The sequence below is a fragment of the Gallus gallus genome, chromosome 19 (assembly GCF_016699485.2).
Source record: "Gallus gallus isolate bGalGal1 chromosome 19, bGalGal1.mat.broiler.GRCg7b, whole genome shotgun sequence".
NCBI classification, from domain to species: Eukaryota; Metazoa; Chordata; class Aves; order Galliformes; family Phasianidae; genus Gallus; species Gallus gallus.
Genome location: NC_052550.1, coordinates 3,688,432 through 3,712,931, shown reverse-complemented (window position 1 = coordinate 3,712,931; position 24,500 = coordinate 3,688,432). Strand labels below are relative to the sequence as shown.

The following is a 24,500-nucleotide window of genomic DNA, read 5'->3' as shown; positions in this document are numbered from 1 at the left end:
ACACATTGTGTACTAAGTTAACCATGACTGACATTATCGGCCCACTCTTCCCAAATAAAAGATTAAACACAACTGGTGAATAGCATCTATTATCACAAAGCTGTGTAACTCCATGAAGCAAGTAATGTATTTTGTTTTGATAAATCACAATTTTAAGTAGAGTGATTCATGTGAAGCTGCTTCTATATTCTCAGCACACTTTTCCTGCATATGTAAATTTACACCTCCCCTGGGTGCATGACCAATTCTAACCTCACAGCATGGGATGACTATTTCTGTTTCCTAGCATTCATAGGATGACATATATTCTCTTAAATGATACCAAAAACCCACCCTTACCTTATTCATCACTTACCTTCCTATTATGAAATATTAATTGTGAAAGGAAAACACTTCAGTTGGTTGGAAGACCCAACCCTACACACCTCAACAGACATTAATAGCTTTATCCAGAAGCATGAGAAAACAAGTTTCTTTCAGAATACATCTTCTGCATGCAGCTTGAGTATGAACACAGACAGAAATCCCAGCAAAGAAGTAAGAACAGTGCAAAAACACTTACCTCTCTTGCTGCCACCAGTAGAAGGGTATCCATGACTGACAGCACTTCACTTATGTCGAAATTGGCAGAAACTCCCTTCTCTGGTAATAATAAGAGTCCACCCGGATCTTGATCACTACAAAACAAAGACCTTTTTACTAACAAACAAAAAAAAAACCAATCAAGTTACATAGTTACAAAATACAAATTTAGTTATCCTTATGATGAGGATTAACCTGGAGAGATCCTACTGCACCACTACTACTATTAAAATAAAAAGAAGGTTCTCATGAAAAGGGTCCTCACAAATCCAAACTGATTATACCACCATGATGAACAAAGAACCCAAACAGTCCCTTAAAAATAATGAAATAAATGATAGGCCAGCAAAAACCCATGAGCAGCATTCTGTGATTTCAGCATCAACAGTTATCTTGGATATTTTATATATACATTTAGTACAGTTAATAAATATCTTAACTGCAGTATTCTCCTCCAGGTGAGAGGTATCAGACAATTATTTTCAGTTTCAAGACCCTTACCTGAAGTGGGTACACAAGGATCTGAAGGCAAGATGTACAGACTGCTTATGTTCTTGCTCTGTGATGTTTTTCTAGAAGAAAAAGATTTATTTTTATGATGTGAACCATCTCTCCTCTATGAGGAAGAATTATCATTTCTGTACTTCACTATTCATTTTTGGCAGCATAAAAGCAGTAGAGCTACAAGGGGGGAGGATGGTAAAAAGAAGCAAAGGAAAAACCATTTTTAGTTTAATGGAATAAAGTATATATGTAATATGTGACAACAAGAGCTCAGATTGCTGCTTTCTGCATAACGAAAACAGGCAGTAAACAACCTATTTCTCATTTAATAGTTTACCATCATGGCAAAGAGCTGGTTTCTCCTCGTTTGTCTGTCTGGGAAAAAGATTGCTGCTCCGCTGAGTAAGGTGTTCTTAACTTCCTGCTTCAGCATTTTCACTGGCATGAAGTTAGTGTCCCCCATATCCACCACTGCTCATACAAAAAGGAAAGAAAATGGTGAAGTTTAAATTAGTATTTCATTAAACACATTTAATTCAATTGTGTCTTTAATGCACAATTTTAATGCACAAAGACACAAATGTGTCTTTGCACAACTTCAAGTCTTTGCAATCTCATACTATACTCGTAGAAAATGGGGGAAAACATTTTGACTTTCATCAAGAATGATTTCTCAAAGGAGATGTTTACTTGTTGAATAAATTAATTCCAGGAACATTAAGGCTTGACAACCATCACAGCTAATAAAGCATTCAAGATGTGACAAATTCTGTGTCAACTTGTTTCTCTACCTTGCTTTTCAAGAGATTGTCAGCTAATTAGCAAAAAACATATAATTAAATAACGAGGGTTCAATCCTGTTTCCAATGAAATTTAATGTGTAGTTGCCATTCTTTTCACTGGCTCCAGATTCTTTCATGTTTACATGAACATTACAGGCTCCTTCTAAGGCTCCTTTATATATGTTTACAGGCTCCTTTATATATGTTTATATACGTATGTTTATATATATGTATTTAGATATGAAATATCGAATTAAATGAACTTCAGCATCATTACAGCTAAAGTATCACACTCCCTCCTGGTTCAAGGAGGTGGCAGGGTCATTAGAAGTTTTCTATTGCAGCTTCTTCCAGGCATGTTATAAGAAAATCTATAAAGCCACTTCAGAGAGTCAAGGAAAAGTTCATTTTGGTAGACTAATTAGTGCACACTTACCTGAAGAAGAAAAAAAAAAAAAAAAAGGAATGAAGAGCTGGCTTAGTCTTTAGAAATAATGTATTTTCCCAAATTCTAACTATTTCAACACACTTGTAAGCCAGAAGAGTTAATATAGTTAATGTAAATTACCTTCACACAGGTGTCTATAAAGATCTTCTGCAGCTTTTGTGTGACCAGGTGTTCTGCCCTGAAGAGTTTCTTGAGGTTTAGAAGTTTTATTGTCTCCAGTGAATACAGAGAAACAGCTCTGGAGCAGTTGCAATAGTAGTGTTTGAGCAAAGATGCACTCTTCCCTTGGGCTGTAATAAAACATAAAACAAACAGTAGCAAAACCTAGAAAAGGAGAAGCTCCTTTTATAGAAAATAAATAATGCTATCAGCTCAGATAGATACACTATTATTATAAGATACAATATTATTTTGGCATAGCCAAAAAAAGTACAGCTATCAGCTAAATTTATCTACATCTCAATCTTGTCTGCAACATTATAGATAAAAACACACATGGCAGAAGAAAGATAACGTTATTTATGTAAACGATTTACTTGAGGGGAAAAAAAATAATAAATTAAGTATATTTTAATTATATGTATACACAGTGCTCTGTCACACAACACTGATGCAACTTACTTTTGGTGAAGTTTATTGTAAAAGTTCCAGAACAGCTGTAAATCAAGGTCTGTGAAATCTAAATATGACTTGCATTTTAATCCACTCTCCTTCTGTTGAACCTTAAAAAGGCAAAGAAAATGCAGAATTTTAACTCCATACAGAACACATTTACAAGAAGCAGATTTCCAAGCACTGGTAACACAGCCTTGTTTGCTCTACTTTTGCATCCATCATGAATTCCATTCTAAGTTTTCTTTCACATTCAGAGCTATTCTGATGATTTTGGCTAAAATCTTCCCCTTTACAGAGCTACAAAGAGGGAATCTTTCCTCTTGCCATGCCTTGCATACCATCCCTGTCCTGCCATACCCAACAAGAGTCTGTGTCTCTTTCTAATTTGACTGAAATTAAGTAACAGACAAAATGCCCAAAGTTCTGAATCTGAGCTGAAAAGGCACTGAATCAATCACTGTACGAATAAAACATTATTTTGACTCGGATCCTTGACAGAGGACACATCATGGTGACTCAAATCAGTGCATACCAGCCACACCTATGAACTTTATATGTCTCACCTTAGAGACTAACAGAATTACTTCCAATAAAAGAGGACGTTATAATTTATACAACTAACCTAGCTACCACTCCACATCCCTTTTCAATGTCTGCTTCAGAAACAGTTACACTCCAATAAACAGTGCATCATCCTTCTCTTCCATCTATTTTATTTAGCATTGCTATTTCAGAATTGGTGCTCAAAGATGTTTTTTTAACTCTCTTCAGGGTCAAAGTAAGCACATCACCAGTAAACTTCAGCACACAATGTAACACAATGTAATGTCTCACTTTTTCTTCCAAAACATGGTTCTAATAATTATTACGGTTCCATCTATTCATTATCACTGATAGCATAGCCTTATTACTTTCAGCAAGGAAAATACATGCTTAAACACAACAAAGAAGCAAAAATACCAGGTCCTGTGCAAGCTGCTGGATGAAATGAAGTGTCTTCAGGAGAAGAGTTGTGCCACAAACTGTCTCATCATCTGTCTTCCTGCACTGCAAGCAGTGCATGCTCCTGCTGGGCTCCTCTCGCATAGGCCGGAGATACCCAAGTACATTCAGGCCCTGCACTCCAAGCCGTTCTGCTGTGTCTTGTCTTGTGCACAGGAACTTAATCATTAAGTACTAGAAGGATGTAAAACACAGCACAAAGTTTGGTTTTAAAAGTTAAGACAAAACTTGGCTTTTACAAGGCGTCAGTGCACATATGTGAGAAGACTGTGGGTCAGGAGAGAGGCAAGCATTGTTCCCTGCCAGCCATCCTCCAAATTAAAAGCAATGAGCCTGGAATCTCAAGAAATCACAGTGATGGTTCTGTGACCTCTGCACGCATCTACAAAGTTAGTTAATTTATTATTACTTCCTGGGCTCTATAGTTACAGCACTTCTGCAGGTGGAAAAAGTATCATATTTTAATAAATAGAAGTAGAATTAAATATAAAATAGGTAACTGAAGGTACTAAAATAAAGCAATAATCATATTGTTCAAAAAACTTATTCATCATAAAACTACTTATCTGTGCATTATCACAGTTTTGCATTAACTTAAACCCTGAAGCATCATTTAACTACAGCTATATAGGTGTGCATACAGAGAAAAATAACTCGGAGAACAAAAGTCAAACCATTCTTTCAGCAAGAAGCCATTTGGCTTTTACTCCTACTCAGAAGAGCTCACCTTGCACAAACAATTATGTTTAATTCATACATATAACAACAAAGCCCAGAGAGAAACTTCTGCTCACTGTGAGCAAGCAATGGATACTCATGGTTTCTTACTTGGGCAACTCTGCATTGCTGCATTCTGACATCCACCTCATCCCACTCTTCTTCCACTTCAAACCAGCCAATGGGATCATCATCTCCCAACTCATCCGAGGAACTACCACTCCTATACACAGAAGAACAGAACACACTTTGTGAAGACTAAAGGAACTGCAAAGTGGTAGATACGCCACCAAATATTGTTAGCATGTTATGGCTGCAAAGAAGAGACAGAGGAAACAAACTTTCACACCTAAAGAAACCTAAACGGGTTTTTAAATCAAGAGGTTGAAATCAACAGCTGTGTATGTATTTCCTCAAACACATCAAACTGAGGCTCATTAAGACCACAAAATAACGTATCGTTATTAAGTCATTTGGAGCAATTCTCAGTAGCTCAGGTGCCATTGCAAAAAGATCTGATACAACACTTATTTTCAGCTGATCAGAACGAGTTCCCCTGTACCTGTTTTTCAAGAACTGTTTGAAGTCCTTCAGCTTCCATTTGTCATAGCTTTCAAATCTTTTGAAGTGCTCCTCTGCATGGAACTTTTCTGAAGCGCTGTTGTAAGCAAACACCAGCCCACACTGCGCCCCAATGGCACCTCTTCGGACCTAAAGGAACACATCCAGAGCAAGGTAGAAGGAAACCTTTTGATAAAGTAAAAGCATTGTTTTCACAGGAAAACAATAAACATTACAGAAAGCAACTAAATACTGACAAGTCTGAGCTGTAGAATCACAGTTCTTAATCTAAAGAAAAAAAAACCCATGTTTTAGGAAAGTCTTATGGAAGTTCTTGTCATCTACTGAGCCCCAGAATAAGGCTCACGTATGTGCATGGTTAATGTCTGCTACAGTTGCCACTCTGCTACTACTCTAAAAATGGTATTTCCACATATTGTGTCTCATTCTTATTTTTGTATACGTAAAAAAATAATTGTATCCCATTGACAAAATTTAGTCTCCTGTCCAACCCCAGTTAGAATTTGCTTGCCAGAAGTCCATTCCTGCTTAATTCTCCTGAACAGTGAAATATGCATCCATCTTCCAGCAGTTAAATTATTCATTTGCCTTAAATAAAATCAGCTGCAGAAATCTCACTGAAGTTTTCTTCTGGTCATGAGATTTAATCACAAGATCTTGCTTTTAAATCAGATAAAACCACCACCAGTGCTCAAACTGCACTGATATCTCTGAGAAGATTTTGAAGAACCCCACAGTTAATGTGAACTCACGAGCTGTATCTTGAAACTTCCAATTCAGAGTTGAAGAATTATTTTAAACATTAGGGACACGAGCTAACAAATTCATATCCTACACCTAAAACTCACTGGCTAGAGTACAGTACAAGACACAGACAAAAGCAATATGAAATACATATCTTGACTACATGCTTGTGGCATCCTGAAATAACTTCAGATCTCTCTTTCCTTCAGCTCCCCGTGACTCATGCAAACGTGAAACTCCAAAATACAATGAATTTAAAAATTTCAGTTGATAGAAAAAAATAATCTAATTCAACCCTACCATTAGGGAAAAAGAGAAAGACTTGTACCTTTATTCTAATTTGTGTCACTTGAAACGAAGATTCAGTTCCAGTAGAAAGAATGATACTTGCTCTGGTCTTCCCAGTTTCAGTAAGAAAACCTAAAGAGGCAATGAGAACAGAGTGAGGCTGGAAGGACTGCTAGGAGAAAATGTTGGAAAGAGAATACTGAGAGGGGGCACTAAAAGGGGGAAACACACAATACAGTGGGTTTCTAGAAAAATGCTGTAGCTCATTGGGAAATGTTTCCAAACACAAGAGTAGAAGACTGTATCCCCCACAGAGTATACACAGGTCTCTCCAGCAGTGCTACTCCTGAGAATGCACTTCCTACAGCAATTTCAAGAGCATTTTCCTATTAAAGGTTATGAGTAACTCCCCAGTATTGTTTTGGCTTGTGGTTCAGCACACTGAAACAATTCAGTGTTCCTCAAAGTGATCTATAAAACTTCAGAAGACAGTCCACAATATAACTAAAGAAAATAATCCCAAATCATATGCATGAGTATACAAAGGGGTAAAAAAAGTATTTAGAATCTGCCTGATTTGCTGTCATAACAGCTTTCATTTACAAATAGCACTGCACAAGACAGTACACAGAAAGATTGTGTGGCATTTCAGTTCAAAAGAAGGTTGAAAAACACAAATCTTTCTCTCCAGTGTGTCCAGTACATAAGAACATTCTATAAAATATACTTTGAAGGAGAATTAATAGGTATGAGCAGTCTATAGAAACATCAGTGATTTGTTCCAAAGCTCTCCATCAATATTTGAGAAACCAGCAGTGAATGATTTATGACTTCAAGCCACAAAATGGGCCTTGGTGTCAATTTGTTGTGACAGCTTATCGCTTACTTCCATACAGTATCAGTAATTCTCCTCAAAATGACATCCTTTTTGTTCCTGTTGTTTTGACAACGAAGTGGTTCCTGAGATACTCACCTTGCAGTAAAACAGATTTACATATCAGGGTTTTGTTTGTTTGGTTTTAAACAGATTTCCTGTATCACAAAACTACTGAGTAGTGCCAAATACATACGCAGCAGCACTTGTTAACAGCCTGTATGTTTGGTTGAAGTTTTGGATTTTAAGTGCAGGCTCTTACCATCCCCAGTCCATGGCTCCACAAGGAGGTTTTCAGGCCCTGATTTATCTTCTTTCCCCTTTACATCACATGCTTGCAAAGTTAGTCGTAATGGCTTTCCTAAACAAGAAAAACATCGGGTCTATAACTTCATAAAATATAAATCAAAACAAAAAGCTTTAAGTTCTTCACACAAAATAAATGAAAAAATGACAGCGCTATGAGCTTCTTACCATTATCTCACCAAAAAAGAAGGGGGGAGAAAGAAACTAAAGTGTAAGGGGGTTATGTTAGATTAACATAGGTAGGCCTTCAGATACATACAGAAGGAAAATGAGGATCATGACAACTGCTTCTCCTTCAGCAGTCTGCAATTCACTATGCAGGAAACACCACTTGTCTTGCAAAAAGCAGCAGTTTCTCCAGGAAATGCAAAGTGGTTTTCCAAACTTTAGAAAGCAAATACTGATAGGATAGTTGTAATTAATGTACTTTTTGGCACAAGTCAAGAAGCTCTGACAAAACATATTAAAGGCTAACAAAGAGAAAAGTTCTTTATGAGATACTAATGGTAATCTCAGGAGCTGGCAGCTGAAAGATGATGTTCATCAAACAAGTGCAGTCAGTATTGCAAGACTTCACTGCCCTATGCCAAAGCATGCATGGCTCCATAGTTATGACAAATATTTGGACTAACTCATAAAAACAAAAATAAAATAAGTTTAAGTCAATGTTAATTATATCATGTCTAAACCATCTTAAACCTGTATACACGCATGTGTTTGTAAGAGAGGCAATATGCTGAGGCTAAACACACAAAAACAAGCGTGCTAGTGGAAGAATAAAAGGAAAACGAAATCTGCTGATTTAATACTATACAAACACTAACATCACCTCAGCAAAGGGGTCACACAGTTCACGTTCCCTCTCTCAAGATGATGCCACCTGGTTCAGTTCTTAGATCACAGCAAGCCTGCATAATCACGAGTTCTCAGGGTAGTTCACCTTTATAGGCTCTGCCTTCTTAGTAAGAGTCATTAACTTGGACAACTTACATAATTTCAAATGCCAGCAAGATAACAAGTAGAACAACTGAGAAAGCTGTACATTATCATAAGTACATACAGTAAAAAAAAAATCCAACATTCATTTACCATATTTATAAAGCAGGTTCTGTCTAACTGTTGCCATAGAAGCGATAAGCGATGAAGCCTTGTATGGAGTGTCCAGATGATCTGTGATTGTACAAAGGGAGCTTATCACTTTAGCAACACTCCCCCTGGCTAAGGCAAAGGCCAAGAGCGTAAGTTCAACATCTGGAGTAGTACAACAACTGGGGAGAGGAAAGAAAAGCAGAGAAAACAACCTCAGGACAAGTGCAGCAAGTATAGTTTTAAGATGTGGTAACGGTTTCTTATGTGGTAACCTAATTGGAGAACTCTTTAAAACACAGAAATATAAAATCCAGCAGCTCTGTGGCTTGTTACAGTTGCTACAGTAAGCATTTGGTACTGTACAGAGAGTTCTGCAGATTAATGGAACACCCTGCTTTGTGCAGATCCAGTTGCCAGCAGGGAACCCAAGACCTGAATTTGTCCCAGAGGAGCAGCAAACACTGCCCAAAAGGCCTGCACTGATGGACACTGCTTTCATGGAGGTGCACTTTGCAGCTATCTCTGTAAATGAATGGTTTCCTCCAACAGCAAAATCCACATTCCCTTTAGTATCAGGGCCCAGGCTAATCAGGCCCTGAGCACAGGCACACCAGTCAGACTACTTTCTGGCAACAGCTATCCCAGCTTTACTTCCTTTTCCCTATTATCAGCAGTCCTGCTAACGACTGCCTTCAGTGCTTGGTCACCATACAGGACCATGCAATCAGAAGCAGTCTTTGACCTTTGCAATTACCAGGAGTTGAAATTTCTTCTTGATCAAAGTCCCTCCAGCCCCATTTGAAGCCACTGCAGATCATCCTAACATTAAATTACGCTACGTTTAAACCCAAAGACAGCAGGATAGATGCTTTGTTTTTAAATAAATAATGCTCTCACACAAAACCTAAGGTGTCAGTTTCTCAATGCCTTTGAAGTTTCCAAGATAGTAAAAACAAAAATAACAGGAAAGAAATAAGACATTTGCTATACAAATTCCTCTAAACCATTTTCCATTTTTGTCAGAATACATTAAACATGATCTCACCTGGTTATTCTTATAAGGAAGCTATCTACTTCTTGCAAAACATTTGGAGATAAGAAGCTTGAGAAGTCTGTAGAGCTTGGTGTCAGAGACAGAGGAGGCATGTGTTGCAGGGCTTTCCTAGCAAAAAGGATGGAACATAGCTTCAGAAAACCAGACAATCAAAGAAAACAGACATGTAGTTCTTCATGTTTTCTGGAAGTAGCTCTCTACAAACAGCTTCTGAATGCAGGAAGAACATGCTTACACAGATAATCCATTCAGAACTGCACTGTAGCTGGGAAAAGCTCAGTTACTGTTGAGTAACCTTGAAATTTCAGTCTCAATCTCAGATTTAATGAGAAATAAAGCAAGGTGTTTTGAATTAAGTCTGTGACAGAATTAGAAATAGCCTGCTGTCTAAATATAACCTTCATTTAAGTAGTTCCAGAGTCGAGCAAGAGCCCATTAACAAGGGGAGAACTGATTTGAAACTCTTCCAAAATGATTTGAACATTATTTTTTTGTTCGATTTCCTAAGATGAAGTAAATAACCCCTGAAAACTGGAATTCTAATTGCTCGCATCAAAGTGCACCTAAGTTTGGTTTTTGACTGTGTAACTCCACACACTGCTATTCGTTATTTCTGAATGCTTTTTTTTTTTTTAAATAATTGTTTTCAGGCCTTATCAGAAATGTAAACTTTGAGCAGACAAATACCAAAACCATACCAAAACTGCAGGCCTTCTGCTTCTGTAAAGCTAAACTGTGTAGAAGTGGTGAACTATAGTAAAGTAACCATGAACACTCCTCAAGCAGACACGAGCATATATAAAATTTAACAGTTTGCAATTAAAGATATCATTAATGGACTTCAGCCTACAGTATTCATTAGCTAATGACAGTGGTGTTCTTAAACAGGGTGGTATCACGCTAACTAAGCTCTATAAAAGACGTGGGTGTGTAGAGATGTTATTACAATTCCAATCCTTCAAGTCATTGGGCAGAAGCGTTTGGCAGTCAAACAAGGAAACGTTACACAGAAAGGAGCCAATGACCACAAGCATCTGCAGCAATATTGCATACGCACGACTGTATTCCCCTGCAATGAACAGCAAGGTGTTACATAAGCAAAAACTGGTGAAAAAGAAGCTAAATAAAGCTCCATTCATAAGTGGAAGTTGTCCCATATTTATAATCAATGAAGCTAACAGAGAGCTATTTAATTCCAGGCTCCCTGAAAACATTACAAGCCAAAGTATAAGCAAAGCCTATAAGTTTTGGTGTCCATTCAGCTGTGGCTTAACAATTGGACTAGCTGCAGTAGGTACAAGAATGACACTTGTTCTGGTATGTGCAAGAGGATGAAGGTGAAATATAAAAATTTAAACAATGCGGTAGATAAAAGGATCTTTAAATATCTTAATGGAGGGAATGGAAACCAGTTACACAAGGCAGATCAGTTCACACAAGCTAGAAGTAGCCACAGAAACACAACCAGGAAGTTTGGTACTTACTGAGTATTTTGTAATATAGTGTGAACAAAGGCTGGATTGGTTTCCATGGAAGCTGTTACCAGAGAGGTCAGCAGAGACCAATACCAGATAGCTGAAGCATCGCAGACTGAGACGCCCACCTTCTTAACTCTTTGATAACCAATCGCCCTGAGCCCATGGATTCTAGTGTCACATCCATCACTAAGGCAACGCTTGATGTTTATCTGAACATCTGTCAAAGCAAAAAAATAAAACACTTTTCCCATTTCTTCTCCAGGATGAGACATGGAAGAATCCCAGCATTTAAAACAATTACTGCAAAAGCGCAGAGTAAAATAGCAGCAAACATAGCAGATTACTCCCACATATGGCCAACTATCACATGTATGTTTCCCTATCATTTCATAGATTCAGCTTTTGAAATGGCTTATGTGATTCACTACTTCCTACTGGAGTTAGGAAAAAAAGCAGTAAAAGAACTTCAAACTTAGAAAGAGATGAAGGATTATTTCAGCAGTACTGACCGTACCTTTTAACTTACATACATAGGAAGTATCTTGGGTCAGGAGAGGATGGGGAATGTAAGGAAAATGAATAAAGCCTAAATGCAAACTTTTAAAGTTCCACATAAAAGTGGATAAAATGCTGTAAGTTTTTATCATTTTGTAAGGATAACATTCTCTTAGTTACTTCTGAGGACAGTAGCCTTGTCTCCTGCTTCTTCAGCACTGAAACTTTGTCCTGCTGAAAAGCATGTGAGGTGAAGGTACAAAGTTTCTGAGGCTTCCCAAAGCATCTGAAGGAGGAGCAGCTTTTCCTCTGATTGGTTACAATGCAGCAACCACAGATCCACCGGACTTAAAAATAACACTGCTCAGAAATCCTCAGCACAAAACCTGCTCTGCAAAAATCATCTGACTGACTCTTCAGATACAAAAAAAAGCAGCCTGCCAGATACAGTTTTCTTTGCTAAGATATCATTATCTAACATATGCTTTCCCTCCGCAAGCAAAGATATTTTAACACTGCCTGATGTCGTCAAACATAAAGGCTGAAGCTGCATTTTCATCATTCTAGCTCTTCCACCCTTAACCCCAGTTACAGACACCATGAGAAGGATTCAGACTCTCTTACAGACTAGAAATTAAACTACAATTAGAACCATCTATCTGCCTCGAGCAAGGTCAACTGTTTCTGCTCTAGTAACTGACATTGCAACACATCACTCTGTGACCTACCCAAACTTTCACCTTCATAAAAAGCAAAAGAACAATATGCCAATGGTATCTTTATTGACTCACACATCTGACTAATGTTAGCGTTTTCCAACAGTGTTACGTAGCCAGTGATATTGCTTGGAATGTGAACGTCTCGGACCTCCTGGAGACTGCTGGCATTCCTCCCCACTGCCACTGTCACTTGCTGTGGCATGTAGCTCTGGTCATTAGCTGCCACCGCAATAGACAGATGTCTCAGAACAACATCTGGTTTCATCTTTAAACTGCAAAGCAAAGAAAAAAAAAATATTTATTGAAATAGAAGATTAAACAAGAGCTGCACTTTTAGCTAAGCCTCATCCAGCTTCCAGTTTTATAGGAAAGCTGGGGAGGGAATTTTTACAAGGGCACGTAGCGACAGAACGAGGGGTAATGGCTATAAATATAAACTGGAAGAGGATAGATTAGGAAAAAATCCTTCACTGTGAGGGTGGTGAGACACTGGATCAGGTTGCCCAGAGAGGCTGTGGTGCCTTCTCCCTGCAGGAGCTCAAGGCCGTGCTGGATGGGGCAATGAGCAACCTGGTGTAGTGGGAGGTGTCCTTGCCCACAGCAGGGGGTTGGAATGAGATGATCCTTCAGGTTCCTTCCAACCCAAACCATTCTATGATTCTACAATCTACTGGAAATCACCATTTGTTCCAACTGTCTACATGGTGGCAAAGCACTTCCATTCAATCACTAACCACAGCATCTCTAACGTGGGATGGAAAGTGAGCTAAAGAAGCACGTGCATCAACACAAAAGATGCATGGCCTTTACATGCCACATTAGGCCTTTAAGCTTCATGATGTGTGTTTTCAAATAGTCACCTGCCACTCAGTAATTCCAAGACCTTCAGTCACTCCCCACTGGCTGTAAAACCAAAGAACTGACAAACCTGAAGCTCAGCTGCACACTGCTGGGGCACTCACCGTATCCAATGCGAGCGAGCACTGCCATCAGACTGCCAGAAGGACGTCGTTTCCCCATTTGTCATCTTGTCAATATCAGCAGAATTGGATGAGGTTTCTATGTGAGTATAGCACTTTGTGACAGACTTCAGCTTGTCCGACTCCTCATTACCATTCAAGTCACTGGGGTATTCTGGGGGGAAAACAAATAATAACAAAAAACACTCCTCCTTTTGCTCCTTTTTAAGAACCACTTAACTTTTATTACAATCTCACATAAATTAACTTGTTGGCATAGAACAAAGTTCCTGGAGAAGATTTCCTGACAGAAAATAAAGCACAGCAGAGTTTCATTGCAGATGAAGTCACAATAATCCTAATCTACCACTTGAAGTATGAACATACTGACCATACCTGCATTCAGAAGCCTCCTTCCCCTATTGGTCCCATCACTACTTTAGCAGTTTTATGCCCAAATGCAAAAATGTAACAGGAGAAAGTAACACACGATGGAGAAAACCTCAATCCAGCTATGCCAGGGAACAGACAAAGCCAATTGTTTCCCTAAATAACTTGATCCATTCCAATAAACATCAACTTCATTAAAAGCCCTGCCTGCCAAAGATTAAAGGAAGCATTTCCATTTGTCTGGAAACACTTCTTCAAGCTGTAGTCATTCTGGAAAGGAAAAAAAAAACAAAGGAAAAAACCAAACAAACCCACAACATACCTCTCTCCTTTAGGAGAAGTCGGTCTAAGGAATCCTTCAGAACAGAAGACCGCATCATGCAGATGTTGTTGAAGTACTCCAGCACAGGGTATGGGATGGCAGTACTGGAAATTCGATTCCGGTGTAAGAATCTCAGTATCATTGAAGCATGAAGGCCAAGGCGCTCTTTTGATTCAGAAAATATATCTATAAAACCTAGAAAGAGACATTATTTCTTTCTTTGATGCAACACCTGACTTGACCAAGTCCACATTGCTCCCCTCTACTTCTTATAGTTAGATAAAGTCTAATGAAGCACACAAGAGCCAATATGGGAAGTATATTACACCATACGAAGTAACTACAGCATGGCTGTGGAAAGATCAAACAAATAACCTGTCAGTTACTTCAGATGTCCAAAAGAGCTCATATCAACTACCAAATATCTTAGTTCTTATGCATATTTTGCAGTCCAGAAGTTCAAAACCTTTATCTTCACCATCTAGGTGAAACAGACCCTGCTTGGCTTAGAGCTGGTGTTCTCACATCACTCGCCTGGAGCTACACTAGGCATCCCCCTTTGGCACAGTGGATCATTCCCAAAGAGATGCCTAATGCTTTCCACCATCTACATAAGAGATTTCAGCTTCAGTGGTATTCTGCATCACAGCACGTTTAGATGTATCAAACAATACTCCTTAAGTACTTCCTGATGGCTGATCTGTTAGCCAGTTCTAACACTTCCTGTCCCATCCTGTAAGGCAAATCCCCTTTAGCCACTCATTATTAAAAGCTTGGGAGGAAAGACAGCAACTGATACTTATCCCAGAATGCAGATTCCAAAAACTGTCATTTTCCAAATTAAAAGCTATCAAATTTTTAATCTGTTTTAATAGGATTCCAAGATCTAAATAACAATATAATGATAACATATGTGACTCATCACCTGCAGACTCAGCAGAGGATATATTCTTCCAGCTATCAAGCATAAGGCTGTGACTGCTTTATCAAAACTCTGCAAGAAACTTTTTTTCTGTCTGTGAGAAAAACTAAACAAGGATAACAACCACACAGAGAAAACATCAGTCACTTATTGAAGTGTTTTAGCTGAACGTCACTAAGGGTAGGTTTAAACTTACAGCAACTTCACTTGTTTGATACAAGGGCAACGAGAACAGCTTGGAGTAGAGGCTTGAGAAGATTAGGACAAGAAACACTACTAAAGCAGTTCACTGAAGCAGCATTCCTCATGTAGGGGCAGGGCTTGGGAAACCATTTGCTCCATGATGTCCCCATACCTGGAACAAGTGAACAAGCCTGCAGCTGCCTGATGACGTGGCTCAGCTCCCCTTGAAGATTAGCTCCACTGGAATTCTTCAGAGCCTCCAGCATATTCTCCACATCTACGGTGCCATCTCCTTCAGCATCAAATTGTGCAAAAGCCTGACAAGGAGAAAAAAAAAGGAACCTTTATTTCAGCATCTCTACTTTAACATATTTCACGTAAACCTTAGCAATAGTGGAACATTACAGCACCATTAAATTAAAATCAAAGAAGTCTGTTTGCTGCAGCACTGAATTTATGACAACAGCAAACTTAGCCTGGTTGAAAATCTGCAGTCTTTAGCAGGTTTTAAGGCATTTGCATTGCATTCCTATCAAAGCCAACCATAGCTATGCTTAGGTGGAGACAGCACATCATCTGTACCAGTGAATCAGCAGTATCCATCCACCCAACATCTGTGAATGCAAAGAAGGTGCCCACGAAAGAACATGAAAAGCCTTCTTCCATTAAATGGCAAGTTTGTCCTAAAAGCATTACAATGCATTGCTCATTAGGGCCACATCCATTTCACACTGCATCCATTCAAAATCTTTCAGCTTTTACATATTTCTAGACCAGCTATTAGGAAGAAATTCTTTACTGTGAGGGTACTGAGGCACTGGAACAGGTTGCCCAGAGAGGCTGTGGATGCCCCCTCCCTGGAAGCACTCAAGGCCAGTCTGGATGAGGCTGTGAGCAACCTGGTGCAGAGGGAGGTGCTCCTGCCTATAGCAGGGGGAGTTGGGACTGGGTGATGTTAATGGTTCCTTCCAACCATTCTATGATTCTGTGATATTTCCTTTATTCAAAAAAGAAAAAAAAAATTCTCAGAACGGCATTTTTTTGTTTATTCCCTTCCATCATCTGCCTTTCTGCACTGAACACCAGTTTAAGCCAGTTTACCAAAGTATTTATGAAGAAACCCACACTCGAGCCCACATTCGAGACTCGTTTGGTCCTGATTATCAAACCCAATGTACCATTATAAAAGCAACATCCTAGAGAGAAACAATCTGAGATGACTAGATTAAAATAACCTGCCAATTAACCGTGACATAATTACAGCACCAAATGAGAGCAAAGTCCTCGGAAGGCACCCGAGCTGACGTTGGGCTCTGTGGGTCCCTATGTGAGCTCACAGCTGGAGCCCTGCTGGCAGCTTCTTGCAGCATACATGGAGGGTGCTGGGCAGGAGAAGCTCCCCGATCAGAGCTAGGGCCTTTGCTCGAGGACAATAGAGGGAATTCACTTTAACAAACAGACCCAGTGCCAAAACAAATGAAGGCACAGCTTCGCACCAAGCTACATGACTTTTCCTGCCCCTATCTGGGGTCACGCTGTATAATCACTAACCCGTGAAGCAAGCAAGCTCTGGGATGCTACCAGTGAGAATACACATCACATGGGATAAGGCTGGGGCTGCCAAGCACTGCTTTAAGCCAACACCTGACACTTGCATGCACAAAAAGATTACCATATTGACGCTTTCTTTGCACATTAATACAGCTTTCTTTTTTAAACCCTTCCTCTGACCTCAGCAGATCTATCATCTCACCAACCCCAAAAGTCTACACCTATTCCTGTCTGCTCAGCGTAACTTCAGTGCTATTTGACACAAAGCACTGACAGTTTCCACTGCTGTGCCACACTGCTGTGCACAGGGTGGTACCAACCAACCCACTCTGTGTGCAGACACAGCTCCTGAGCTGCACTCACACGTGGGACACAGTTATCTCTGCAGGAACAGCTTCACTGCAGCCCAGCTTCATTCTGCTCCTTAAGAAAAGCATTAAATCCTAACGTTTCCTACCAAGCTCAACTGTGACCATGAGGAAATCTATCTCAGAAATGAGGTACGTGGATAAATCCTCCCTTGAGCTTCCAGGAGAAGGACAGCACAACACAGCATCTCTCAGGTGTGACCAAGGAGGACTCTATATTCCATCCTTTGCACTCGGTACAACTGAAGCATCCACGTTTCAAGCCAAAGTTGGATACATTCCACAACCACTGCTGAAGCACTGATAGATTAAGAAAGGGTTAATTTAACTAGCCAATAGAAAGAGGTTCATTTTGCCCATAAAGCATTCAACAAATGAGTTCAAAAGCCCCAGACTGGGAGCAGAAAAACTTAACGGGAGGTGAGAACTTAGTCTGTGCCAGGCAGAACTCTTTAAATGTCAAAAAGTGGAAACCTCCTGCCCTGCCACCCGCAAACACCTCACTCTCAGAAAGCAGATCCTGGAAACCTAACATCCTCCTGCCCATGGACCGCTGCCAGCTGCAGAAACAATGAATGAGGGTTTTCCACACACATCCCAACATCCCCACACCACAGCAGCACAGACAAGCTGTGACCACACCCCCATCCCAGCACAAATCCTGTGACATGCTTTTTCCTCATTTCCCAGAATGTGAAAAAAAACCCCATCCTTGTCATGCAGAGGAAGATGAGCAATGAATGCAATCCCCAAAGTATTTCTTTAGCCTGCAAAACTCAGTCGCTTGTATTAGCAGAGAGAATCTCAGTGTGCTCATATCACTCTCTGACTTGTGAGAGATCAAGAAGGGTTGGTTATTGACTCTTGGGAAGGAATTGGACGTGGCACTGAGGTTAGTGGGCATGGCGGGGGTGGGCTGATGGTGGGACTCAGTGATTTTAGAGGTCTTTTCCAGCCTTAACGATTCTGTGATCCTAAGGGCAAATTCAGAGGCAGTGTTTCAGCCAGCTGTGTGAAGCAGCCTGGAACCAACACACCGCCTGTATGACAGCACCGACCTCCTCCCGGCTCCCAGTGGTTGGTTACTATGTCAGCACTGACTCATCTCTAGGAGCACACATGCAACTCAAAGGTCAGCTTTGAGTTATCCTGCCACTTGGGAGCCACAGGAAGGCTGAAGGGAGACACCGGGGAGGCCCAGGAACTGACCGCGTTAACAGCTTTGACGCAGCCGATTCAACAGCTGTGCAATTCCCAGCGGGGCATTCTGGAGCACAGCTCTCACGGGCACAAAGAGTAGTGCTACAGTTCGGTGCTCCGGGTGTCAGCTCCCCGCATCCCTTCGCAGAGCTGAAAGGAAACCACGCTCCCTCCTACCACTGAGGCCTCATCCCTCCTGCCTGCCCGGCTTGCTGTCACGCTGCCGCGCGGCGCAGACTCCCACCGTGCAACGGGATGCCACAGGGGAGCGCTGGGCGGCTTCACTGCCGGTTTTAAAGAGAAACAATAAAACGAAGCACAGCAAACTCCCTTTGCGGCCCCTCCAGAGGAACCCCCCGCAGGGCGCGTCCCACACCGCCGGCACCGACGGGGCAAACATCGCACCGAACCGCTCCTTCTCGGGGTTACGGGGCACGGCAACACCCGCTCCCCGCGCTGCCGCACGGCCCTCCGCCCCCTCCGGGCCGCGGCTGCCGGGCGGGGCCGGCCGGGCTCAGGAGGCCGCTCAGCGCTGCCCCGCTCGGCGCTCCCCCCCCTCCCCCCGCTCACCTCCTCGCTCTCCCCGCGGGACCCGGCCGTCAGGCGGGAGACGCTCTCCAGCACCTCGCAGAACTGCTCCAGGCTGACGGCCTCGTCGCCGCGGCTCAGGCGCTCCTCCAACCAACGCACCAACGCGCCGTGGTGCCGCGACACCAACGACTCCGGCAGCGCCGCTTCCCTCAGCCGCGCCGTGGCCTCGCGCAGCCGGGCCTGCTCCAGCAGCACCTCGGCGGGCGGCAGCGGAGGGGCCGGGCTGGCGGCCGGGAAGGGATCGCCGGGCTGAGCCGCCGCCTCCATGCCTTCCTCGGCTCCCTCCTCCTCCTCCTCGCTGCTGTGGCTCGCCGCCGTCCCCATGGGCGTCGAGCTGCGGCCGGACGCCGGGCAGAGCCGCTCGCGCTCCTTCTTCCTCTTCCCTCTGCCTCCGCCCGGCCCGGCTTAGTCAGCAGCTTCCCGCCCGCCGCACCTGTCAGCGCCCGGCCGGCGGCCGCCGCGCCACACTGCCGCCAAGCGACGCCCGGCCCCGCAAAGCCCCGCCCCTCCTCTTTACGACACCCGCCGTAAAGCGGCGCGGCGCCGTACACGTCTCTCCCGCCACGCTGCCGTCAGGCGCTGCGCAACGCTGTCGCGAAGCTGTCGTAAAAAAAGCGGCGGCGCCATGCGGCGGGGTGCGGTAGTAGTCTCCGTGCTGTGCTTGGGCGCCGCCTGGCTGCTGGGCCGCGGGTTCGATCCCCGCTCCTGGCTGCAGCCCCGCAGCCGCCTGCTGAGCGCCGCCGAGTTAGGGCGGTACCGCGGGGCGCCGGGGGACCCCGGCCTCTACCTCGCTCTTCTGGGCCGCGTCTTCGATGTGCAGCCCGGCCGCAAGCACTATGGCCCCGGCGGGGCCTACAGCGGCCTAGCAGGTGGGTGGGTGAGGCGGGGGGGTCTGTCAGGACCTGAGGTTGAGGTGCTGAGGGGTCCCTGAGGTGAGGAACTCCTTGGGGCGCGGGAGAGCTCTGGGGACCCCAGAGGTGTCGGAGCTGGGGAGCTTCCCGGAGCCTGGAAGGGCTCTGGGACTCTCTGGGCCCCTGCAAAGCTCTTGTCAGGGTGGTGGGGCTCCCTGTGGCCTTACGGAGCTTCAGGGACCCCAGGGGTGACGGCCCCGTTTGCCACAGGAAGAGATGCCACCAGAGCGTTTGCCACTGGAGACTTCACCCCGTCAGGCCTGGTGGACGATGTGTCTGCGCTGTCGCCGGCTGAGATGCTCACCATCCAGAGCTGGCTGTCCTTCTACAGCACCAACTATGCCTGTGTGGGTAGGTGGCTGCCGTGTGTGTCACTGTGGGTATGGCTGCTGAGCTGAAGTCCTGGAGCCGAGCGTTGCACTTAGAGAAGTTAGACAGCTCAGGAGGCTGCGGGGATGTGGTGGTGCAGGGAAACTCTTTGGGGAATGAGGTGGGAAGGTCTCTGTGTTCTGCAGCTGAAAGTGCCGTTGAATTTGTGACCTTCAGAGTCACTAAGCTTGTCCTGTGTGGGTTTATAACACGTGTGAGTTGCTGTGTGATCCATGAAATGAAGGGAGGCAAGCTCAGTTCTGTTTCAAAATGGGGTCGCTGCAGAGATCCTCTGGGGTAGTTCTTGGGTTAGTTTCTTTTTTGTCTTTAAATAACAAATTAAAAAACAAACAAACAAACAAAAAAACAACTAACAGAAATTAGTCACTTTCAGACAATCAGAATTGTAGGGGTTGGAAGAGACCTCTGGAGATAATCAAATCCACTCCCCTGCTAAAGCAGGTTCTCTGCAGTAGGTTACACAGGAAAGCATCCAGACAGGTCTTGAATATCTCTAGAAAAGGAGACTGCCATCTCTCTGGGCAGCCTGCTCCTTGCCTGGAAACGATGTGGTCTTAATTGATCATCTTCTCTCCAAGGGAAGCTGGTGGGCAGATTCTATGATGAAAATGGGGCACCGACAGAGGCCTTAAGGCAGGCTGAAGCTGCCATTGAGGAAGGGCTGAAGTTCAAAGCAGAAAGCGATCAGTGGAAGGAGCGGTTTCCACCCTGCAACTCTGAGTGGAGCTCTGCCAAGGGCAGCCGATTCTGGTGCTCCAGGCAGAGGTAAGTACTGCTTTCCTGCAGTGATACTTGGGCCCTTTGGAGCAGAGTATTTCTGCCCCTTTGTTGGAGCACCCACATAACTTACCATAGCAGAAGTGGCACTAAAAGGTGTCCCAGCTCCTTTAGGTGAAGTCTGGTGGCTTCCCTGCAGAAAAGCTCAGGTTAGTCCTGATGTGCTGAGGGCTGGCATGGCTGGAATATGGCAGACTTGGTCCCTTCTGTCTGCATTCCTGAGGCTGTGCTTTCAGCCATCCCACCAGGAGCACCACCAGCACTCTTCTCCACTGTGCCAGGTTTAGCTGTTTCTGTGTGAACTCATTCCCTCTGCTGGTTCAGCCACAGCTGATAGCCTCCACACAGCCTGGAGGAGCACGCTGGGATGGTAACTGTCTTCCAGTGAGAGGTAGCAGAGGGGGCAGTTCTGCTCAGTGACATGGAGAGTGGTCAAAAGGAAAACCAAGACTCATCCTGATCAGTGACACCTTCAGGAATTTTATTTCGGAGGCAAAAACTTTTGTCACCCTGGAATCCAAATCAGGTTTCAGAAGTTGCCATATGTGCACATGATCTCCCTGCACTCAGGAAAGCAGGTCAGAAATCCCACTGGGCTGTGTGCAGCATTCAGGCAGGTTTTCTCACCCATGATGAATCCAAGAATCAGCTGCTGGTTTTTGAGGTGTCACAGCCTGTCTCGCTGGGTAATGCCACAACAGTTCTCTCTTCAAACCACATAAAAATAAGGTTGATCTTTGAACAGTCATTTCCTACCTATCCTATTTAGTCATGTACCTCTCTTGGATTAGGGCCACTTTGTTTTAAGCTGAAATCATGTCAGACTGCACTGGAAAATGCTTGGGCAAGGAATGCTAGCACTGTGCACCTTGCTTTTGCTCCTATGTGGGAATGAGCTTGTTTGCAGTCTTAGGACTGGGTGTTATGTGCTAGTCTCTTGTGTACAAGTTTACAGGCTTAATAAAAGACAGTACTTAGGGGAACAGCCAGGACTTGGCCCATAAAGGGACACTATGAAATACTTGGAGACCTTTTTTTTTTTGCTTTTGCCCTAGTTCTCAGAATCGCTGTGTTCACAGAAGACAACATGTAGTCATCTGTGAGCTATTAGCTACCCAAAAAAAGGCATTTTTCCATTAGGCACTCTGTGCTACATACAGCCATGATTCCTTTTCCCTTAATAGAAACGGCAGAAGTTGGTTGCTCTCAGATGGGTCAGAGCATGCAGCAGCATTGGTAAAACCAAGTTCAAGCCACAGGTTTCAGCTGATAAATCGGTATCAGAAGGCAGTGGGATGTTGGGAGCAAAGTCTGTCTCAGCATGTGCGCTGTTACTCTCCCAGACTGTTCTGAGTTGTTACCTACGTGATTCTGTATTCTCCAGAAGCATTTCATGACTCTGAATTGGGTGTTTGAATTGTAATTGATTTTAATTCTCCATTCCTAGTGGGGGAGTGAACAGAGACTGGACTGGTGTGCCCCGGAAGCTGTACAGGCCTGGCTTGAGGGGAAGCCACTGCGTGTGTGTGAGAACCAACGGCCCCCCGTGGGGCCAGCAGGGCTCAGCCCAGCACAGCGACAGAGGTGACCTGGATAACCCCCACCTGCAGGAATACGACGGCTGCCACCCGCGGGCTGAGCAGTGCATCCTCAGCACGTGACACTGATCTGAGGGAGCCAGAAGGGCTGCAGTGAAACACTGTGCTTAGGTGGGCGATTCCAGCTCCGTTCCCTCCCATCTGTCTGTGCAAAGGGAGCGATGGCAATTTCATGTTCTGTGACTTTTAACACGTGGAGATGGAGGTGGGAAAAGAGAAACACTTGAACCAGGTGATAATTACTGGCTAAAAAACTGGCACTTTTTCTTAGTGCTTTTTTCCTCACAGTATTTTTACATCTGGTGACAAACTGTAAGATGCACAGCCTGAGCTATGCTTAAAAATGTATTTCTTGTACAGTCAGGAAATAGATGTTTGTGTGCACAGTGGTGAGCATAATGTGTTGTGCTTTAAGGCAGCAAGCAAGAATTGCAGCAGCGTCACTGACTTCAGTTTATGCACAGTCCTCCATTGTCACCTGAAGTCTGCTTACTGCTGCTGCCCCTTCCCTGACAACTGCTTTGCTCTGAAGAACGTGAAGGCAGCAGGGAGAAGCCTGACTCTCTCCTACAATTGCAGTATGTAGCATCCAGGAACTTGTGCAGCTCATACACAAGCTCTGCTTATCAGATCCATGGAATCCAGAAGGCAAAGGTCAGAGCTGCATTTCCTCATTTCATGTTTGTATTAGATACTGAGCAAGGAAGATAGTGGATGCCACCTATGAGGATTGCTGCTTAAAGTTGACCTCACCATCCTTGTTTGGTGATTCACTACTTTAAAGCTACCCAGCCCTGCAGTTTGAACTAGGTGATAATAAAATCTACATACAGTATGACCATCCTGATGTAATTTGCCTGTTTCCATTCTGGTTTATTATCTCCCATTTGTTACATGTCCATCAGACTGTAACCTTGGTACACTCTCACGAAGCCCACCTCACTTGAAGGATGCATGTGTTTTATCACAGCTGTCAAAATCCATTAAATTTTGTTAGTCCCAGCAGAGCAAGGCAAATCTTACCACTTTTGTGTAGGGCTGAAAAGGACAAAGGGGTTGGGGGCTAGGAATGCAGGCTGGGGGGGGAGGCAGCTGCAGTTGTTCCTAGAGGCTACTGTGAGAATGGGTTATTGGAGCAGCTGCAGCCTTGGGAGGCACCTGGATTAACTACAGCCCAGCAATGAACACAGCTCAGTGCAGAGCTGTGCCAGTTCTAAAGGCAGCTGCCACCTATTTATAAAAAGCTGGGAAGCATTTATAAGCTCCTAAGACTTTTGAGCTCTAACCACTCCTAACGAAAACCTCACAGAGCTAATTAGTTAATCAACTAGTGGGATTATAGGAGGCTCAACAACATTCCTTAAAAGCAAGAATAATCACTTAATTGCAGCAACAATGGGAACACGTTACAGCACTTTTCACTTATGGTGTTTAATGATGCTACAGCTGCCATGGATGAGAGGCATGCAGCAATTTAAACACATATATGCTTATTTTGATACTTGGTGGTTTTTTGTTTTGCTTTTAGCCTTGTTCTGTTATTTCTTCTCCACTATCCTCTGTAAGAAGAGTCCCGTACAGCACTTTCAGGCAGAGCTGCAAGCTGTCACTGCTCAGCACTGGAAGTTTTCTCTGAGTAGATGGCAGCAGAGCCATCACACTGTTCAGCTCCTCAGTCGTCCTTCCAGAACTGAAGCGCTGCCATGGGTTTGTGTCAGCTTTGGGATTGGACTGAGCTGCTTTATGCAACAATCCTAAAGGTACTAAAGCTGTGCAAAAGCTGCAGGAAGGGCTGCAAAGCTGTGTTTCCTTGTCTCACCTCAATTGGAGCATTATAGAAGTCAGCCTGTTATTTACTTTTGGACACACGCCTTAGAGCAAGGACTTGTATTTAAGAGGTCAACAGCACAGATGACCTCAAATTACCCTCAAAATTCAGTCAGATGACAATTGAAGTGAGGGGCAGGCTTCTTTAAAAGTAACTTCAAAAGTTAGAGAAATTCCAAATTATTAAATAAGAGAATATTTTGTAAGTGCCAATCTATTTGAGAAGCTAGAT

General features: G+C 43.4%; 2 protein-coding genes and 1 non-coding gene across 3 annotated transcripts in view; 1 reads left to right on the top strand and 2 right to left on the bottom strand.

Annotated features, from left to right (window-relative positions):
- The window catches only part of ZZEF1 (zinc finger ZZ-type and EF-hand domain containing 1), a 54,145-nt gene extending 34,894 nt beyond the window's left edge, over positions 1-19,251 (bottom strand). The window contains exons 1-18 of the mRNA NM_001389530.3: positions 18,745-19,251; positions 15,228-15,372; positions 13,951-14,145; positions 13,242-13,413; positions 12,352-12,551; positions 11,072-11,282; positions 9,579-9,695; positions 8,534-8,712; positions 7,401-7,499; positions 6,305-6,396; positions 5,213-5,361; positions 4,762-4,873; positions 3,892-4,107; positions 2,938-3,038; positions 2,437-2,606; positions 1,424-1,557; positions 1,084-1,154; positions 563-677 (exon numbers count right to left, since the gene is read on the bottom strand). Coding sequence (NP_001376459.3) covers positions 563-677; positions 1,084-1,154; positions 1,424-1,557; positions 2,437-2,606; positions 2,938-3,038; positions 3,892-4,107; positions 4,762-4,873; positions 5,213-5,361; positions 6,305-6,396; positions 7,401-7,499; positions 8,534-8,712; positions 9,579-9,695; positions 11,072-11,282; positions 12,352-12,551; positions 13,242-13,413; positions 13,951-14,145; positions 15,228-15,372; positions 18,745-19,089 — 2,823 coding nt within the window. The 5' untranslated portion in view covers positions 19,090-19,251. The remainder of the gene's footprint in view (positions 1-562; positions 678-1,083; positions 1,155-1,423; positions 1,558-2,436; positions 2,607-2,937; positions 3,039-3,891; positions 4,108-4,761; positions 4,874-5,212; positions 5,362-6,304; positions 6,397-7,400; positions 7,500-8,533; positions 8,713-9,578; positions 9,696-11,071; positions 11,283-12,351; positions 12,552-13,241; positions 13,414-13,950; positions 14,146-15,227; positions 15,373-18,744) is intronic.
- MIR6592 (microRNA 6592) lies at positions 18,743-18,852 on the bottom strand. The gene has a single exon (NR_105461.1). It is a non-coding gene; the product is annotated as a microRNA 6592 (primary transcript).
- A 116-nt stretch (positions 19,252-19,367) lies between the features above and the next one.
- Positions 19,368-23,282, top strand: CYB5D2 (cytochrome b5 domain containing 2). Its single transcript, XM_415743.8, has 4 exons — positions 19,368-19,634; positions 19,887-20,027; positions 20,645-20,831; positions 22,291-23,282. Exons 1-4 carry the CDS (start codon positions 19,391-19,393, stop codon positions 22,502-22,504), a joined length of 786 nt encoding a protein of 261 aa, XP_415743.2. The 5' UTR covers positions 19,368-19,390; the 3' UTR covers positions 22,505-23,282.
- The last annotated feature ends 1,218 nt before the right edge of the window (positions 23,283-24,500 follow it).

What these genes read in the sequence shown, in the direction of transcription:
- CYB5D2 (XM_415743.8), top strand. Translation starts at nt 19,391, where the DNA reads ATGCGGCGGGGTGCGGTAGTAGTCTCCGTGCTGTGCTTGGGCGCCGCC. An exon ending in GGCCTACAGCGGCCTAGCAG is followed by an intron (nt 19,635 to 19,886) that starts GTGGGTGGGTGA and finishes CGTTTGCCACAG; the next exon opens with GAAGAGATGCCACCAGAGCG. An exon ending in CACCAACTATGCCTGTGTGG is followed by an intron (nt 20,028 to 20,644) that starts GTAGGTGGCTGC and finishes CTTCTCTCCAAG; the next exon opens with GGAAGCTGGTGGGCAGATTC.